General features: G+C 41.9%; 1 protein-coding gene across 1 annotated transcript in view; it reads left to right on the forward strand.

Annotated features, from left to right (window-relative positions):
- Positions 1-1,940: 1,940 nt before the first annotated feature.
- LOC126281742 (myogenesis-regulating glycosidase) overlaps positions 1,941-14,399 on the forward strand; it is a 667,424-nt gene continuing 654,965 nt past the window's right edge. The window contains exon 1 of the mRNA XM_049980929.1: positions 1,941-2,104. Within this exon, the coding sequence (XP_049836886.1) occupies positions 2,075-2,104 (30 nt within the window). The 5' untranslated portion in view covers positions 1,941-2,074. The remainder of the gene's footprint in view (positions 2,105-14,399) is intronic.

Raw genomic sequence — 14,399 nt, forward strand, 5'->3', positions numbered from 1 at the left:
TTGTCCACGTCCGTCGGAATGCGCGATGGACATTAATGGATGCAGGTGATGAGACACGATACTTATGTATGTGTCACCTGTCAGAGTCTAGACGTGTCAGGGGTCCCATATCGCTGCAACAGCACACGCCTCACACCATTACAGAGCCTCCACAACTTGAACAGTCCCCTGTTGACTTGCAGGGTCCATGGACTCATGAGGTTGTCTCCATACCTGTACATCTACATCTACATATATACTCCGCTAGCCACCAAGCGGTGTGTGGCGGAGGCCACAATTCGCGCCAAAGTCAAATTTCCCCCCCCTCTGTTCCACTCGCGGAACGGTTCTAGGCGCTACAGTCTGGAACCGCGTGACCGCTACGGTCGCAGGTTCGAATCCTGCCTCGGGCGTGGATGTGTATGATGTCCTTAGGTTAGTTAGATTAAAGTAGTTCTAAGTTCTAGGGGACTGATGACCTCAGAAATTAAGTCCCATAGTGCTCAGAGCCATTTGAACCATTTTTATGCACAGACCCTGAATCCGTAACTCAAGGTATTTCTGATGACACTGAGGAACCTGGTCCATCAATCCGTTGGAAGTGATGCTCATATTTGTCTCAAGTGCACTTAAGTGCAATATTACACACCCAGAACTGTCAACATTTTTTAGTAACTGACAATACATTTTAATTGTAATAAAGCTACTTATTTTTAATGTCAACTGTGTGGCTTTTATACACAAGAATAATTACCTACCTAATTAGGCTGCCTATTGCAGCTAATAATAGTTAAGTTTCCTGAGACAATTTATTTTGTGTGTGTGTGTGTGTTTGTGTGTGTGCATGTTTATGTCTCTTAAAGATGTATTTTTATATTTATAGTTTTACTAATACCAGGGCTGAGGTGGCCCATACTGAACTTCAAGTAGTGATGTAAGAATCACAATAGTTGCATACAGAGAAATTGAATACCTGAAAGTGAGATGGTAAATTCCAACTTATAATATGATGTACAATTTATTTTTACTGCACAAACAGAAACTGCAAAAATAGTGCTCAAGCCGGCCTGTGTGGCCGTGCGGTTCTAGGCGCTTCAGTCTGGAACCACGTGACTGCTACGGTCGCAGGTTCGAGTGGCTCTGAGCACTATGGGACTTAACATCTATGGTCATCAGTCCCCTAGAACTTAGAACTACTTAAACCTAACTAACCTAAGGACAACACACAACACCCAGCCATCACGAGGCAGAGAAAATCCCTGGCCCCGCCGGGAATCGAACCCGGGAACCCGGGCGCAGGTTCGAATCCTGCCTCGGGCATGGATGTGTGTGATGTCCTTAGGTTAGTTAGGTGTAATTAGTTCTTAGTTCTAGGTGACTGATGACCTCAGAAGTCAAGTCGCATAGTGCTCAGAGCCATTTGAACCATTCGAATAGTGTTCAAAACTAAGGTATCTTGCCACTATGCTCAAAATTTGAAAAAATTGTATTTTTTTGATGCGCTTTAGCGCCTTAGATATTGGGAGTAGAAAAAAATGGCAAGAATCAAATTTGTAGAGGAATTTGTGCTCTTTAAAAAAGGAAATAGACTTTAAAGCGATAGAAGCAAATGAAACTGAGATATTTTTAAAAAATGAAAAAAGTCAGAAATTGTCGAAGTTTTTTGACTGCAGGAAGTTTTCCCAAGCGAAATTTTGTTGGCAAAAGGCGGTTTTCTAATCTTTCCAACCATATGAACGAGTTGAAAACATAAACTCTCGTACCCGACCTTTTGCTAGGTATATCTGCTGTTTGACTGGACTATATGGTGGCAAGTGATCCGCAGCGTGGGACGGCTCTGCGAGCAGAGTGCGCGCTCGCGGCCGGGCGTCGCTTGTTTATCAGTGGCGGCCGGCGCCCTCCCCACCACAGAGCCGGCTCGCAGCCACGCGACCAGCCGAGACGCCCGGTCTGACGACGGCCTCCTCAGTCGCCGGCGACGCTCAGCGCGTCGCGTACAGCCGCTCCGCCTCCCGGTCGCACTACCGCTCACCGCTCTGCTGCCCGCGTCGCGGCATACCTCTTCCGTCTGTGCGACGACGCCGCCTCCGCCAGCATGGCCGCAGCGCTGATGATGGAGGCACAGGTGAGAGGTGGCAGTTCAGTCGGTGCCCAGCCAGCGGCGAAAAGTGACGCTCGAATCCGATAAATCGCTGCTGACAGCTTCACGGGTGATCAACATATACATACAGGATGAACGTTAATTAAACCTACGAACTGTAGGGAAGAATTGCTGACGGGAAATGTAGGAAAAAAGATCCTATGAACGTGTGTCCGGAAATGCATTGTTGTCACTTTAGATGGCACCGACGAATGAAATTTTCTCTGACCAGATGCCGTGTGTTCCTTGTGTGATGCAGGCTGTATCACTGGCGTATCGTACTGTGACCAGCAAAATACTCCTGTATTCAATTCGGGTGCAACGCGAGATTATATTTGTGAACGGTCAAGCAGATGGAAACGGTCGAGAGGCGGCACGGTTATACCAAAAGAAGTACCCTCACAGACACCAACCACATCACAAAACATTTAAAGCCTTTTTTGTGCGTTTGTATGATCGTGGATCCTTTCAAGCAGAGGAATGTGCAAGGAAGCGGCGGACTGTGCATACACCAGATATGAAGCGCCACGTTGCATAGGAAACTGAGACGAACCCTAGTACATGCTCCAGGCAAGTCTGCCACCAACATGGTGTAAACCATAGTAGGATTATGTGTAGCCTGCACGACTTTGCGCCCCTGGAGGGCACTCTGAACATTTTTTGTGATGTGGATGCGATTTAGCTCCGTATTCTGTTCCGGGACGATGTGTTGTTCTTGCATGCATATCGCCCATTTCTGGACATAGGTTTACAGGACCTCTTTTTCCTCCGTTTCCACCCAGGAATGCGTCCCTGCAGTTTGTTAGTTTTATTAATATATTAATAATCCCCCTAATATATATATATATATATATATATATATATATATATATATATATATATATATATATATATGAGGGTCCATTGATCGTGACACCGGGCCCAATATCTCACGAAATAAGCGTCAAACGAAAAAACTACAAAGAACGAAACTTACCTTACTTGAAGGGGAAAACCAAATGACGCTATGGTTGGCCCGCTAGATGACGCTATTATAGGTCAAACAGATATCAAATGCGTTTTTTTTTAAAATAGGAACCCCCATTTTTGCTACATATTCCTGTAGTGCGTAAAGAAAAATGAATGATTTAGTTGGACCATTTTTTTCGGTTTGTGATAGATGGCGCTGTAATAATCACAATCATATGGCTCACAATTTTACACGAACAGTTGGTAACAGGTAGGTTTCGTAAAATAAAATACAGAACATAGGTACGTTTGAACATTTTATTTCGGTTGTTCCAATGTGATACATGTACCTTTGTGAACTTATCATTTCTGAGAACGCATGCTGTTACAGCGTGATTACCTGTAAATACCACATTAATGTAATAAATGCTCAAAATGATGTCCGTCAACCTCAAGGCATTTGGCAATAAGTGTAACGACATTCCTGTTAACAGCGAGTAGTCCGCCTTCCGAAATGTTCGCACATGCATTGACAATGCGCTGACGCATGTTGTCACGCGTTGTCGGTGGATCACGATAGCACATATCGTTCAATTTTCCCCACAGAAGGAAATCCGGGGACGTCAGATCTACTGAACGTGCGGGCCATGGTATGGTGCTTCGACGACCAATCCACCTGTCATGACATATGCTGTTCAATACCGCTTCAACCGCACGCGAGCTATGTGCTGGACATCCATCATGTTGGAAGTGCATCGCCATTCTCCCATGCAGTGAAACATCTTGTAGTAACATCGTTAGAACAATACTTAGGAAATCAGCATACATTGCACAATTTAGATTGCCATCGATGAAATGGGGGCCAATTATCCTTCCTCCCACAATGCCGCACCATACATTAACCCACCAAGGTCACTCATATTCCACTTGTCGCAGCCATCGTGGATTTTCCGTTGCCCAATAGTGCATATTATGGCGGTTTAGCTTACCGCTGTTGGTGAATGACGCTTCGTCGCTAAATAGAACGGGTGGAAAAAATCTGTCATCGTCCCGTAATTTCTCTTGTACCCAGTGGCGGAACTGTACACGACGTTCACAGTCGTCGCCATGCAATTCCTGGTGCATGGAAATATGGTACGGATGCAATCGATGTTGATGTAGCATTCTCAACACCGACGTTTTTGAGATTCCCGATTCTCGCGCAATTTGTCTGGTACTGATGTGCGGATTAGCCGCAACAGTAGCTAAAGCACCTGCTTGGGCATTATCATTTGTTGCAGGTCGTTGTTGACGTTTCACATGCGGCTGAACACTTCCTGTTTCCTTAAATAACGTTAAGTATCCGGCGAACGGTCCGGACACTTGGATGATGTCATCCAGAATACTGAGCAGCATACATACCACACGCCCGTTGGGCATTTTGATCACAATAGCCATCCATCAACACGATATCGACCTTTTCCGCAACTGGTAAACGGTCCATTTTTACACGGGTAATGTATCATGAAGCAAATACCGTCAGCACTGGCGGACTGTTACGTGATTCCACGTATTTATACGTTTGTGACTATTACAGCGCCATCTGTCACAAAGCGAAAAAAGTGGTCCGACTAAAACATTCATATTTCTTTACGTACTACACGAATATGTAATAAAAATTGGGGTTCCTGTTTAAAAACAAACGCAGCTGATATCCGTTTGAGCTATGGCAGCGTCATCTAGCGGGCCATCCATATCACCATCTGGTTTCCCCCTTCAAGCTAGACGAGTTTCGTTCTTTGTAGTTTTTTCGTTTGATGCTTATTTCGTGAGACATTTCGCCCAGTCACTATCAATGGACCACTCTGTACACCTAAAGGGTGAACATTAATAAAACCAAACGGACTGCGGGGACGGATTTGTGTTTGGAAATGGAGGACAGAAGATCCGATGAACATGTGTCCGGCATCGCATTGGTGTCATTTCAGATGGCACTGACGCATGAAATTTCCTCTGAGCAGACGCCGTGCGTTCCTTGTGTGTAGTAGGCTGTGTGATTGGCACAGCGTACTGTAAGCAGCCGAATGGTCCGGTACTTACGTCGGGAACAAGCCGAAGTGGTGTTTGTGAACGGCCAAGCAGACGGAAACGGTCTAGAGGCGGTACGGCTATACCACAAGAAGTACCCTCACTGACACCAACCACATCACACAACATTTCAAGCCCTTTTTGGGCGCTTGTGTGATCATGGGTCCTATCAGACGTGCAGGGAAGCGGCGCACTGTGCTTCCACCAGATTTGAAGCACCACGTTCCATAGGTAACTGAGACGAACCCTAGCACATGCGCCAGGAAGAGGCTCACCAGTATGGTGACAGCCAAAGTACGATTATGTGTAGCCTGCACTACTTTGCATCCCTGGAGGGCACTTTGAACATCTGTTGTGATGTGGATGCGACGTAGCTCTGTATTCTGTTACGGGACGATGTGCTGTTATTGCACGCATACCGTCCATCCCGGAAATATGTTTATAGGACATTTGTTCTCCGTTTCCAGCCAGAAATCCGTCGCTGCAGTTTGCTGGTTTTATTAATGTTATATATATGGGCCGCGTACAGCCCTCTGGGTTCGGGTTGGACACGCCTGTTCGACCGCTGTAAGAAGAAGCAGACATTACGAGGACTTGATGCTACGGGTTACTTGGAACGGAAAATGTATGAACATGTAGAGTTCACACCGAATAATGTCATTAATATCGGTTGTCTGCAGTAATTTGTTGCTGAATGTGAAGGCGTGTCACGTCCCCAGGAGTATATTTGACAGAAATACGCGAAACATGTTACAGTCAAAAATGTTTAACACTAAAGTGAGGGCATCGAAATATTTTTACCTGTTACAAGAATTTCGTGTTAAACGATGCACTGGAGACAAATAAAAAATAACTTTGTTTCCGATCTCATCGGATTACGCTACAGTAGTTAGATTATGCTGCTAAAATTTACTCATACGGTGTAGAAAAAAACTGTCTCAATCACTATGTTTTGATTCATGATGATCGGCTTTGGTTCGGCTAGTAGATCACTTATAGATAACACCTGGGCGAATGAAAAATGACGAGCGAGAATATAAAAATTACGAAAGTGTTGTAACATTGTAATACCGACAATGGTATTAAAAATAACTTACAACCATCATGAATTCATTCATGCTCACTGCTATAAGGTGGAATCTGTCAGCGACGGTAAGAATGTGACATAAAACTACGTAAAAGAGTACAGAGGATCCAATGGGAAGGTTACATAGTCAATCACGTAACATGTGGCCAAGTAACTGGCTAGTACATTGATGCAATGTAAATTAGATTCTCCCAACATAAAATAAAGAGAATAATTAAAACAGAAAACACGTCAACTTAATACGTTTCAGTATATTTGATGTGCTACCGGACAAAAGTAAAAACACAATTGCAGGATACAACTTAATAGTAAATTGTATATTTCGTCCGTGTTAATACATTTTGTAAGACAGGGTGTGAAATTAATAAACGCAGCCAGTCAACATTATTTGAGTAAAACACAACTTGAAGTTGTGTTCATGTAAATAATAAAAATACTCAGGAAATTATATTTAATCTAAGATGCTTTTCTTGATATTAGGTTGTTCAGTGATACCTTCTGCATATTTTGGCATCAGGGTACCAAGGTCTCCGAGGGCTCGTTACGAAGTTATTGCGTTTTAATTGGTTTCTTGCCCCAGTTTTATATGTACTGCACTGAACGTAGTTCACAACAGTGCGCCGGCCCTTGTGGCCGAGCGGTTCCAGGCGCTTCAGTCCGGAACCGCCCACATGCTGCGGTCGCAGGTTCGAATCCCGCTCAGAGCCATTTGATCCATTTGAACGCCGGCCGAAGTGGCCTTGCGGTTCTACGCGCTGCAGTCTGGAACCGCGAGACCGCTACGGACGCAGGTTCGAATCCTGCCTCGGGCATGGATGTGTTTGATGTCCTTAGGTTAGTTAGGTTTAACTAGTTCTAACTTCTAGCGGACTAATGGCCTCTGAAGTTGAGTCCCATAGTGCTCAGAGCCATTTGAACCATTTGAACCATTTTAACCATCACAACAGTAGAAATGCTGATAGTATGAGCTGTGTGTCTTGTTACTGTTGACAACAGTAATGCCGCCTTTAGCTCGTTGTCCTCAGTTTTGCATTCAATACTACTCGTTGCTGCCTAGGATTTTGTTTTCCGACGGTGTTAGTTGTGCTTTAACAGTGATACATAGCAGTACTGTGGCTAGATTTAATTATGAAGAGTTGGCCGATATTCAGCTCATGCACTGGTTCAGTGAATGAAATGCTACGCCGAGTTGTCCCTGCAGCGACGGCAACCAAAGCGCAGTACACTGTTTCGTATGAGGGTTGTTGCATTACTCTCTGTTGTGTGTTGTACGTTTTGGGTAGTGCATATTACAGGCTTATTCACTGTTGTGAAGCTATTTTCCCAGAAACAAGGGTGATTGCGATAACAAGCTGAATAAATACAATTACATTATTACTCTGTAATAAAACGGAAGAGGTACCGTATAATACAAAAGGTATCCCTGAACAATCTCTCAAAGTTTATCGTTGGAGTCCTAGTTCACGGTGAAAATAATGATCTCCAACTAAACATGACAAATCACACAAAAATTGATCTCTTTGAAGGTGGCACAAGTGTTATTGTGAAAGGCATGGAACTTAATATAAGTGATGTAGCTAATACTGTAGTCAGTAACACCAGCTTTCAGAGAGCAGGGTAACGCTGAACAGTAACAAAACGCAGTGCACATCTTTCCTGATTCGGAGCTCTTGTTAAACCGAAATTTTGCTGTCCGAAGGTGGTTAAACAATCAGTGACGTCGACCACTTTAAATTCTTAAGACTGATCGTATACGGAAGGTTTTCTTGCGACAATCGCTTTCAATATATTGTTCAGAAACTGAATGTTGTTTTGTTCACCGTAAGAATGATCTACATTGACTCTGATACCGGCACCTGAAGCCTCGTTTACTTTGCTTACTTTCATTCTGTCATCTCTTATTGTGTTACATTTTGGAGCAACTCTATGCACTAATCGAGAATATTCTCAGTCCAAGGAAGGGCGGTCAGACGGATCTGAGGTGACAGTTGGCGAACTTCTTGTACACAATTGTTAATGTGTCGCGGAATCCTATATAAGGTGACCATGTATACATCCATCGTGGGATTTGTTTTTGTCAGTATTGACTCTGTTCGTTGCTCTTAGTAGTAGTTTATCTTGTCTCGAAATTGAAGTAAATGGTTCCTGTGAGTTAGTATGGGCAGAGGTCATTCTTGGCAACCGGAGTAAAATAATAATTAGATCCTTTTACGGACCTCCCAGTTCAGATAATATAGTTGCTGAAAGGTTCAAGGAAAACTTGAGTTAAATTTCAAATATGTACCCGACTCATACAACTATAGTTGATGGTGACTTTAATTTACCCTCGATATGTTGGCGACAATATATTTTTAAATCCGGATGTACGCATAATACATCATCCAAAATTATGCTAAATGTATTGTCTGAAAATTATTTCGACCATTTAGTTCATGAGTCCACGCGAATAGTAAACGGTTGTGAAAACACACTTGACCTCGTAACAACAAATAATCCTGAGCTGAGAAAAAGCATAAAAACGGATACTGGGATTAGTGAACGAAGGGTTGTTGTACCGAGATTGAGTACTGTAACACCCAAATCCTCCAAAAATAAACGAAAAATATACTTGATTAAAAAAGCAGATAAAATTTCACTTGACGCCTTCCTGAAGACAATCTCCACTCCTTCCAAATTAACAATGTAAGTGAAGACCAGATATGGCTTGAATTCAAAGAAATAGTATCGACCGCAATTGAGAGATTTATACCAAATAAAATTACAAACTGCGGAGCTGATACTCGTCGCTACAAAAGGCGTCAGAACACTGTTGCAGAAACAACAAAAAAATGCCAGATTTTAACGGACGCAAAATCTTCAAAATTTGCGGTCTTTTACAGAAGCTCGAAATTTAGCGAGGACTTCAATGCGATATACTTATAATAGTTTTTACAACGAAACCTTGTCTCGAAACATGGCAGAAAATAGAGATTCTGGTCGCGTGTGAAGTATGCTAGCTGCAAGACACAGTCATTGCCTTCTTTGCGCTGTAGCAATGGAAATTCTATCGACAACAGTGCTGCCAAAGCATAGTTACTAAACACAGTCTTGCGAAATTTCTTCTCCCAAGAAGACGAAGTAAATATTCCAGAATTCGAATCGAGAACAGTTGCAAACATGAGTGAGGTCGAAATAGATATCCTACGAGTAGTGAAACAACTTAAATCACTTAACAGAAGTTAATCTTACGGTCCAGACTTTATACTAGTTAGGTTCCTTTCAGAATATGCTGATAGAATAACTCCATACTTGACAATCAGATACAACCGTTCACAAAAGATCCGTATCCTGAGACTTGAATGTTACGCAGGTCAACCAACATTCAGAGAGGTAGTGGGAATAATCTACTAAATTATAGGTCTATATCATTAACGTTGATATGCCGCAGGATTTTGGAACATATATCGTACTGTAACATTATGAATTACCTCGAAGAGAACGGTCTATCGACACAAAGTCAACACACAGATTTAAAAAACATCGTTCTTGTGAAACACAACTAGCTGTTTACTCACACGAAGTGTTGACTACTATTGACAAGGGATTTCAAGTTGGTCCCGTATTTTTAGATTTCTAGTACCACACAAGCGGCTTGTAGTGAAACTGCGTGCTTATGGAATATCGCCTCTGTTATGTGACTGGATTCGTGATTTCCTGTCAGAGAGGTCACAGTTCAGTAAGTGTCATCGAGTAACACACAAGTGATTTCTTGTGTTCCTCAAGATAGTGTTATTGCTCCATTCCTGAACTATTTAAACGATTTAGGAGACAATCTGAGTAGCGGTCTGTGTTTTTTTTTTTTTTTTTTTTTTTTTTTTTTTTTTTTTTTTTTGCAGATGACGCTGTCGTTTATCGACTAGTAAAGTCATCAGAGGATCAAAACAAATTGCAAAACGATTTAGAAAAGATGTCTATATTGCCCAAAATTCTGCAATTGACCCTAAATAAAGAAAAGTATGAGGTCATCTGCATGAGGGCTAAAAGGAATCCGTTAAACTTCGATTATTTGGGGTGTACTTCATTAAAACAAAGGCGTTTTTCGTAGCAGCGGAATCTTCTCAGGACATTTAAATCACCAACTTTCTCCTCCGAATGCGAAAATATTTTGTTGTTTTGTTTATGCCGACCTATATAGGGAGAAAAGACCTTCATAATAAAATAAGGGAAATCAGAGTTCGCACGGAAAGATATAGGTGTTCTTTTTTTTCGCGAGCTGTGCGTGATTGGAATAATAGAGAATTATTGTGAAAAGGTTCAATGAATCCTCTACTCGGCACTTAAATGTGATTTTGCAGAATACCCCTGCAGATGTAAATGTAGACTCATTCGGAAGAAATTGCAACATTCATTCAGCGAACACTAGAAGGAAAAACCACATGGATATGCATAAGACTTCCTTAAGCATTGTACTGGAAAACATACACTATTCAGCAGGTTTTATTTTGAATAGGTTTCCAGCAGAAGTGGAAGAACAAATGAATGATAAACCCTAAGTACTGAAATCCAGTTTGAAAAGTTTGCTTGTGACTCCTTCCTTTCCTTTACAGGAGTTCCTGGGAGTAGATGAGGATTTTTCTTTGCAGGGTTTTCTATTGATACGAGTATGATCTCCGTTTTACTAACTTTGTAATCTTTTCGCTTACAACTTTTCTGAATAGCACTCTGTAATGTAACGACTCGTCCCATGACGAAGTAGCTTTGCGTCGTATAGTTCTGGGTGCTAGCATCTCGAAAATGGCGAAGCTGATCGGCTGTTTGCGTTCTTCTAAGGAAACTGAACGAAGGACGGTGAAACAACTTGTAGGCGATAAGTTGTTGGATGTCCGCCGCTCACCACAGAAGTCGGAGGCTTGCGTTCTTATAGAGCAGGATAGGAGCGAAGCGCGGCTTGTCTTAGACAGAGTGCAATGTTAGTGCAGGAGCAAGTGCTTCAAGCAGATCGTTCAGCGTACACTTTTGAACTCCTAGGAGTTCCTATATTGACCCAGCGAATCAATTCTTTTGGCTGTGCTCACTCACACAGTCAACTGCTTCATAGTGACCTATGGATTGTGTGCTACCACTGCTAAAACATTAATAATATTCGTCTGTTCCTTGTCGTTGGGGCTTTTTATTCTTCACACTTTTAGTTCCTTGAAATTCTGTTTTATAACGTTTGGAAGCCAGATCGTGAGGGCTTGGGTCTACAAGGATGTACAGGGTATATCTAAAAGAATCATCCGATTTGGCACGTCTATATTTCTGAACTAATAAACAAAGAAAATGAATTTTGTTTTTTGGTGAACGGAAAACTCAAAAAATTCTTTTCCGTACCTTTTCATAGGTGTTCAATATGCTCTCCTTAGATGCATGGCATATGTCAACGCGGTATTCAAATTGTTCCAGCTCTGCTGCGAGCATGTCTTGAATTACAGTTTCCACACCTGATGTTACGCGTTGTCTCAGTTCATTCATTGTTGTTGGTAACGGAGGCGCATACACAGTCTTTTATAAACCCCCACAAAAAATAATTAACTACAGTCAGGTTCGGCGACCTAGGAGGCCAGTAATCTAGGGCTGAATGTTTTGGTCCAGTAATCTTTTGGTTCAGTAATCCTGTAACTTAAAAATTCTTACACGTTCAGATGTCAGCGTGTCGGTGGCCCATTCCGTTGGTAAATGAAGTCGCTCGAATCAGTCTTCAACTGTAAGAAAAGAAATTTATCTAGTATATCGAGATATGTCCTTCCCGTAACTGTGTTCTCGGCATAGAAAAATGGACCATACAACTTTTCCCGTGAAACTGCACAAAACGCATTAAATTTTGGAGATTCCCTCTCATGCTGTACAGCTTCATGTGGTTGTTCCGTTCCCCATATTCTTATATTATGACGGTTCACCTTGCCATTTAAATGGAGTGTTGCCTCGTCACTAAACACTAAGGGTGGAAGAAAACCGTCATCCTCCATCTTGCCAAGAACAAAATAACAGAACTCCACACGTTGTTGTTTGATACCATCAGGAAGAGCTTGCAGTACCTGAACTTTGTATGGCCTCACGTTTAAACGTCGACGCAACACACGCCAATCACGGACATCAGGAGCATGTTGAGATGTCGATCTGCAAGGCGAAAGGATTTCTGGGGACTCCTTGTGAAACTATGCCGGATGCGTTCGACGTCCTTGCCTTTACACAAACAATCTGTTTCCCGCAATTGGTTATACCATCGTCTAATGCTGTGTGCTGTAGGAGGAGCCACACTATACCTAGTACGAAAGTCACGCCGAACAATTGCTGCTGACACATACTGCGCAAAAACCAGAACCAAAAACGCTTTCTGTTATCCCTACAACATTTTTACTAGAACTGAAATGAGCGCACACTGCTGCTACCCAGCGGAAAACATGTAAAACTCGACAGTTGCTGTTGTTCATGCACATATCTCAAATAACATAATAGTTATGATTTTTTAAGATCGTACGACTCTTTTTGATACGCCCTGTATTTCAGCATACAGCTACGGAGAGCCTTACTGTGGTGATACTGCGCCTCTGGCATAATTGCCAAAGATGCTCTCCTCACAGGCCCCCCCTCCCCTGCCCCCTTCACTTTTAAACTAAATTTTTGCAATGCGAATTTAGCAAATCTTGTAATTTGTAAGTAGGTTTTACAAAAATTAATAGTTATTGAAAAATATTAGTTAAATGCACAATACTGCACACAATAAATTAAATGTATCATTGTGGCAAATTAGTTACAAATTGTGTAAACTTTCTGAAAGAATTAGAGCTGAAACAAAAAAAAAATGTCTTATAGATTAGCTTTTATTTACGCATCTTAATGTGCTGATAGTGTATTATTTATGAATTAGTAATAACAGAATATCGGCTATGATTAAGAGTTGAGAAAAATCCGTTTACAGAAATCAGTTTTTATTACAATTTTACTCTACATTTCCTTGCTTTGAGCGTAGCACTAATTGGTTGTGTCATCAAAGTAAAGTTTAGCAGCTGTATTGTATTTTATTGGCAAGATATTTTAGAAACAAGGTAGCTAAATTTGAGGAATAACAACTCCCGTAATATTATTAAACAGCTACAAAAGCCTGATTCTTGAATTCTTTTTCCATTTACACAGCCGACGGTGGGAAACGAAATTTGGGAACAGCAAAACTACTGGTTGGGGGAAAGTTGGTTACATGTCGCCTCCACCTTTTCTCGGTCACTTCGACTGTCAGCCGGTAAAAATCTGAAGCCTTTGCTCAAGAAGCAAATTTACTTCAGCTTCCGTTCACCGTGCTTTCAGATCCTATAATATCGTAGCAGGAAGAACTCCTTCTGCAACTGAGTGAGACGCGTACGCGGCAACTGTGTGAACAGAATGCACTGTTGCCACACAAAAAGCGTTAGCGATAATAGTATATTAGGTAGTAGTCGTTTCTTTAAATTGCTTATAGATCTGATGCTCTGACAACAGCGTGCATTTACAGTCGCGTGAGTAACCCTTCTTCTTATAGGTAAAAGACGGCGACATAAGGGGTAGGAGACTTCAAATAAGTCTCCCGGTTGATTATTAAAGCGTCTTTCCCTCTTGTTTCTTTTTTCTCAATCAGATTTTGCTCCCAGTCTGTGCGCTCCAACAGTCTGGTGGCATCCACTTTAAATGAAAACGATATTCACTTTTTCGATCTCCCAATCATATTGTCTTCTATAACTTAGCGAAAATCGCCTCTAGATATATTTATTCGTTCTAGATATATTGGGAGTAATCTCTCTCAGTTGCCTCAACCTGTGCATTGTTCTGACCGGACAATATGTATTTAAGGGGGTAACCAGCGAACAAAAGACGTGCGTTTGGAATTTCTGAACGGCTGCGCAACTGCAATTAAGGTCTCCCAGGGTAATATACAGTATGTACAAGAATCAAAAGAGAAAACTGCAAGACGAAAAACGAAATGTGTAAGGCAGGATGTAGTGTTTCGCCCCTACTGTTCAACGTACATCGAAGATGGAATGTCGGCAGTTAACGAAAGGTTCAAGAGTCAGATTAAAATTCAAGGTGAAAAGATATCAATGATAAAATCCGCAAATGATATTACTATCCTCACTGAAAGTGAAGAAGAATTACAGGAACTGTTGAGTGGAACGAACAGTCTATTGA

The sequence above is a fragment of the Schistocerca gregaria genome, chromosome 7, assembly GCF_023897955.1.
Source record: "Schistocerca gregaria isolate iqSchGreg1 chromosome 7, iqSchGreg1.2, whole genome shotgun sequence".
In the NCBI taxonomy this organism is placed as follows: Eukaryota; Metazoa; Arthropoda; class Insecta; order Orthoptera; family Acrididae; genus Schistocerca; species Schistocerca gregaria.